This window comes from Propithecus coquereli, unplaced genomic scaffold (assembly GCF_000956105.1).
Source record: "Propithecus coquereli isolate 6110/MARCELLA unplaced genomic scaffold, Pcoq_1.0 Scaffold306, whole genome shotgun sequence".
NCBI classification, from domain to species: Eukaryota; Metazoa; Chordata; class Mammalia; order Primates; family Indriidae; genus Propithecus; species Propithecus coquereli.
The window spans coordinates 2,207,527-2,214,076 of record NW_012148686.1 but is presented as its reverse complement, the minus strand read 5'-3'; the positions used below and the strand labels follow the sequence as shown (position 1 = coordinate 2,214,076).

Below are 6,550 nucleotides of genomic sequence, written 5' to 3'. Positions count from 1 at the left end.
AAAAAAAAAAAAAAAAAACAATGCCTAGCATATCTCCACTTGTCTTCTTAAAGTTGACTTGAGGTGTATTTCTCTTTACTTTTTCTTTTATGTTTTGCAAATTAGTAGAAGCAAGGAGGAAAGAAAAGGGTAAAGGGGACATGTGTACCATACAAATTAGTCTGCTAAATTGTTCCCTGCTCTTGGCCAAAAGGAAAGTGTTGTCTCTACTTCAGGCAACCCAGACACTGCACTGTACAATTTGATTGGCACAGATTATTGTGGAAACTCCAGTGCTCAGTATAGCCTTACGTTACATAATGGTCCCATTATCATTTAGGTTTGCTGAAGTGGTGTTTTAAGATGTGACTTGCTATAGCATGCGTGAGGGTCTGTTTCCCATCTGAATATAATTCACGTAAATTATAATATAATGTTCATGAAACATTAACTTGCACTTATGTGTGTTCTTCTGTTTCAGTTTATTATAGTTTTTATGTAAATCATTTCACTAAATCCGTCTATAATTTTAAAATTTCATTTTGTACTGATTTAAGTCTCCTTATGTGCCACAAGATATTATTCCTCGAATAGGGCTTTCAGTTGGGTTTTTGTCATGTCTTCACATTTAAATAAAATAAAATTACTAGGGAAGCAGTAATTATAATAAAGACACTAACCTGGTTAGTACTACTGTGGCAAGGACAAGAGGCTATTGTGAATAGTTAAATTAGTAAGGGCTCTGACAGCCCTTTCGCATTGAGCATTTCTCAACCTAGTGTCTGGGGAACTTGCACCCAGGTGGCTTTTTTTCAATGTCTAATCTCAAAACTAGTACAAGGGTAGGTTAGAAAATAAACATTCTAATCGCTTCAGTGATTCGCGATGGGGTTCCGTTCCAATAAACCCGTGACAAAGTTGAACCATCGTCATTCTGGAACCATCTGCATTTCCTAAAGGAGAAAGTCTCCCCAGTGTGAGGACAAGTCCTGAGGTCTTTGCGGAACCAAGGACAGAAACCAACTGTTTGCAAACTGCAGCCCCTAACCCCGGAGGGGCCCAAACCAGGGCTGGGTCCTAAGATAAGCGTGACCAAGCCAGGCAAGTCACTGCACATAGGCAGTGTGGTGCTGCCTCGATCTGTGTGTGCTTATAGAATACAAGGGGAGAATTATTTTAAATATAATATGAAAGATAAACTTGTATTTCCATGTGGAATCCTGCATTTCCAGTGAACCGGAGTGTTCGTTCATTCCTACACATTCAGCACGTTTTCCTGCCCTGGGGCTACTGCTCTTCTTAAAATCCTTGCCCACAACCCCATGTGTTCATAAACACCTATTTATTTTAAGGTTCAGATCCACTGCATTTTACTGTATAGTCTTCACTGCTGCCTTAAAATAATTCTTCCCTGATGGTGACCATCAAAATAATTTAGTTGCACTTTGTTAGTGGCATATTAATGTCTATCATATATTGTTTGCTGTTTATGTATGAGAAACTCTATAGCATATAGATTTAATTTAATCTATAGGGTGGATTCTAAATTCAAATTACAGCCCTGCCACTTCTCAGCTATGTAACCCTAGACCAGTTAATTAACCTTTCTGTTCCTCAGTTTCCTCCTGGGTAAAATGAGAAAATATCACCTGCATCACAGCATTCTGAGTATGAAACAAGTTAGGGTACACCAAAGAACATGCCACTGTCCCCAGTATTTGCCTGCACAACAGCTGACACAGGGCCTTGCACACAATTAGGACCTCAGAGAAAAGAAACAAATGGTGACATACCGATTCCTAGGAAGTAGAAGATCTATTTTAAATATTTAAAATTTTTGATTTTTCCATAAATATCCTGATGTGCCTTAGAAACAAATGGCACAAGATATAATTTTTACACATAAAATCTACAGAATTAGTCACATTACTATTACCTAAAATTATATAGATGCAGTTTTCAGATGGAATTTTTTCTTTTACAATTTGACGGCTAATATTGCTCTCTAGTTTTAAAATAAGCCTGCTGATTTGTGATTGCTTTGAAAATCATATTTTGTTGACAGGAACCTAGTGAAATCATGGCATCCTCTGACAAGTACGGAAGCAGCTGAATGTATTTTTTTCCCTTGTAGCTCAAACATCTGTACAAATTCAGCAACAAAGAACAAAATCTGTGTGTGCTTTAATATGTAGGCTAAATGTTTAATTTGTTTGACGCCACTCATTTTACCTCTGTTCCTGATACATCTTTGGTCTTTGTCTAGGGCCTGAAGGAGCTCTTTTTGAACACTCAGTGGAGACACCCCTTGTCAGAGCAGACCCCTTTCCAGACCTTAGGTAAGAATTTTCATTCAAATATAAAAAAAAAACTTGCTTATAGAAAACAACGAATATGTCCTGGGATTACATGTTAGCAGGTACTGCTACCTGATTATTTCTTATTCCATTATTTGTCTTGATTTTCAAGACTTTCCACTTGCAACCAGGTATTATTTATTGAAATTCCAAGGTCAAAAGTCCTACTGACTCTACAGTCTTACTGCCTCTGAACTCCGCACCTCTACCTTCCCTGTGCCCACGATTCCAACAGCCTGGTCCTGCCTGTGGTTTGTTCCTCTCTAGTCTGCCCCCCACACCGGTATCAGAGTGACCTTGCCAAATGTAGACTGTTTTTAAAATGCTTCATTGGCCACCACATCAGCCAGGGGAAAATCCCAAGTGCTCCTTGGGCGCTCCTGGCCCTTTAGGGTCTGGGCTATGGCTGGCAGCCGCCTCCTCCCTTACCTGATCCCTCCTCGCCACCACTGAGTGGCTGCCCTCCCCTCCGCTCCCCCCACCCAATCCTTTTGCACAGGCTGTTCCATCTGCCTGGAATGCCCTTCCTCCCCTCAGAGATCTCGTGAATGTCTGCTCATCCCTCAAGTGTTAATTCAGATGCCATAGGTTTATGATTCATGTATTTTACAAACTCATCATTTTCCCCTGAAAAGCATCAGCATAAGTTTCCCGAAATCTTTTGCAATTCTTAACACAAAACATGTATGTAGTCATATTATATCATCCATCACTGAACCACCTGCAGACAAGGCAACAGTGGAAAAGAAATAGTGAAAGAGAAAGGTGCCCTGCGTGGAAAATGTGGCAAAAGGCATTTTTGAAAATGTCAACTTACTTTAAAATTTTTAAAAACATGTACACTAGTAGTAGAGAAAATAACATTATAAAAACCAAGTGCATCACAAATCCATATTTGCAAAATAATTGGAAACGTTTTTTTTTCATTTGTAATAAAATACACATAACATAAAATTCACCATCTTAACCATTTTTAGGGCACAGTTCAGTAGTGCTATGCACATTCACGCTGTTGCACAACCATCACCACCATCCACCACCAAACTTTTTCAACTTCCCAACAGAAGCTCTGTCCCCGTTAAACACTGACTCCCCATTCCACCCCCCCCAGGCCCCGAGAGCCCTGTTCCACTTTCTGTCTCTATGGATCTGACTCCAGCGACCTCATAAGAGTGAAATCATACAGTATTTGTCCTGTTGCAACTAGCTTATTTGACTTAGCATAATGTCCTGAGCCTTTTGTATATCTTTACATAATATCCTAAATATATATAATCACCCAGCTCCATATATAATTTCTCTCTTTTTACAGGGTCTTTGTGCCTGTGCATATTTCAGCATATCACTAGGCTACTGAATGTCCTTTACTGCTGTAGCTGTTATTGCAATTATATATTTGTATTTCATAACAAAACCAAATAATATTTTTTAAAACAAACGGTCTTAAAGTCCAAGCTATCACTGAAAATCACATTTAGAATTTGAACTGGAGCTATATGTAGGACAATTAACATATTATAATACATCATGTATTATAGGGAAGATGAAGTGCAGTAGCAACCCCAGCAGTACACAGACGAGCCTGGTGACTTTGGCCAAACTAACCTTTCCAGATCATTTTGTCTCATATTAAAAATTACTGCTAGTAATCCCTGCCTCAGAGTATTCTAGGAAATATTTAATAAGATATTATGTTAAAAGCATTTTGTAAAATGAAAAGTCAAATACAAATAATCATTTTATTATTATTATACTAAGTAGATTTCACACTAAATAGGAGTTAGAAATTCAGCATTTCTCTTATCTTTAATGTATAATTAAATATTCATAAAAGAAAATAGGAATTCAATTCATCTTACCCACTTAGAGAACATTTGTAACATAAAAATAAATTGTGGCTATAATTAAATTATAGCAGTGCTCATTAATTTTGATAAAGGATCCTAAGATCAATAGTAAAGAATTTCTATAGAGAAGAAGAACATTTAACTTTCCTAGGATAGAAAAATGATTCAATATCTTTGAAAATAATCCTATTAAAACCATTTTAAAATTGTAAAATAATGTAAATATAGAGACGACAAATCATTTTTTAAAGTGAATGTCAGTATTTTAAAAAAATATAGATCTCAAAATTAAATAATTCATCTTATGTGGCCCCATTAAAACTCATGTCTTTTTTAAATTTCGGAAGATTATTAGCCATTGTTATGTGTATCTTCCTCATCCTCTAGTGCGTAGGGGTCCTTACCTTGTGGCCTGCGGACCTTGTTGGGAGAGCCTTTCAGGAGGGAGGCGGGGAGCCACCTCTTTCCCCTTGGTGAGCAGGGAAAGTCCCTGTTCTCCCTCCCTCACCTAGGAGGTGTCCGGCTGCTCTTCCAGGACAACTGACTTGGCTCTCGTCACGTCGCGCTGGGGACAAGGACGAGGGCAAACCCCTGTTACTCACGGTGAGGTTTCAGCAGGAGCGCTGTCTCTGATCCAGAACACCTCATGAATGTATTCAGGATAAAATTACTCAAGAAGAATATTAAAAACCCAGCAGTTCCTAAATGAAGCGAGGTCATCTTTTAATTTATCTTTGTACCCAATTTCTCAAACTAGAAAAGAGATTTTTTGATTGAAATTATTTTTCTTTGTCCTCTGGCCTCCAAACCCAGCACTATGACTTTCATCTTTGGCAGAGCACTTAATGCAGCTCACAACTCCTTTCAACTTTTGTCCTTCCCAATTCTAAAATGTACTCTAAATTTGCATGTATTCTTTTGGTTTTTTTTTTTTTTTATGCAATCTTGGAGAAAAAGGCGAGTCTTGGTTTTTCCAAGGTTTCACCTGCCACCTACTCTCTTGGTCCCAACTCCTCCCATTGCTTCCAAAATCTTAGGCCATTAATCACTTTCCATGTCTCTATATACACGGCCTGTCCGGAAAGTATCCAGCCATTGTTAATATAATGAGAACGGTTTGCGTAACATCCATGTAACCTGGCGGCCAAGGGAAGTGGACTGTATTGCTCATGCGTGAACAATGGCGCCCTCACTGTACTAGTCAGTGGAGCACTAGATGCCACTGAGTGAGCGTGTGTCCTGTGTGGCCCTCTCATTCAAAATGACTGAGAGAGTAGAGCAACCAATCTGCATCAAACTTTGTGTTAAGCTTGAACATTGCTCCTCGGAAACTATTCGGATGATCCATAAAGCTTTCGTGAACGATGCAATGAGTGCAGCACAAATAAAAGTGTGGCACAAACGCTTCAAAGATGGTTGAGAATCTGTTGAAAGCGATCCATGTTCTGGAAGGCCTGCAACAGGCAGAGCACCTGAGAATGTCAAACGTGTAGGGGTCAGGTTAAGAGAGGCTAGGAGAACTGTGTGAAGTCCCAAGATGCCTACTTTGAAGGGGACTGAGATGTCATTGTCCTATGTACAATGTTTCTTGTATGTTGTATCTTCTTCACTAAATGTCTCTATTTTTCATATTACATAGCTGGATACTTTCCGGACAGACCTTGTATACTGGCTTCTTCTTTGGCTCCGAATAAATCCAGGTGCCCCCAAATGAAAGAACAATTCGTTACATTTGGATTCATACAAATTTCATATTCATAGATTCCTTCCTAACAACCTATTCAATGAGAAATTTCTATAAGCTAAAATTCCTTTTATATACATAGCTGTGAAAATTCAACATGGCAAAATTGGTCTGGATGACAATTCATAAAAACCCACAAGATGCTCACTGCTCAGCTTCAAAAAGCCTTATGTATTCTTTCCCAGGGAGGAAATCTGGTTGGTTTTGGTGTTTTGAAAACCAGAAAGGTGGGGGCGGTGACTCACCCCCGTACGCCCAGCTACGCAGGAGGCTGAGGCGGGGAACGTAGCTAGATCTCATTAAAAAATAAATAAATAAATAACTGGGCATGGTGGCACATGCCTGTAGTACCAGCTACTTGGGAGACTGAGGCAGGAGGATCACTTGAGACCAGGAGTTCAAGGCTATAGTGAGCTGTGATCCTGCCATTGCACTCCAGCCTGGGCGACAGAGTGAGACCATGTCTCTAAAAAAAATAGCGATAAAATTTTAAGCATCATTGTACTTTAAGCCATGAGGTAAGATTTTTAAAACATCTAGTAAGCATGGAAATGTTATTCAGTTTTCATTTTTGAATGTCATTTTCATAATTGTACTTATAAATATGGAGCTTTTATTTTATA

At 38.8% G+C, this 6,550-nt stretch overlaps 1 protein-coding gene across 1 annotated transcript in view; it reads left to right on the top strand.

The window, feature by feature from the left end:
• Window positions 1-6,550, top strand: part of SGCG (sarcoglycan, gamma (35kDa dystrophin-associated glycoprotein)) — a 53,754-nt gene that overhangs the window by 42,783 nt on the left and 4,421 nt on the right. Inside the window, exon 5 of the mRNA XM_012649904.1 lies at window positions 2,246-2,318. Coding sequence (XP_012505358.1) covers window positions 2,246-2,318 — 73 coding nt within the window. The remainder of the gene's footprint in view (window positions 1-2,245; window positions 2,319-6,550) is intronic.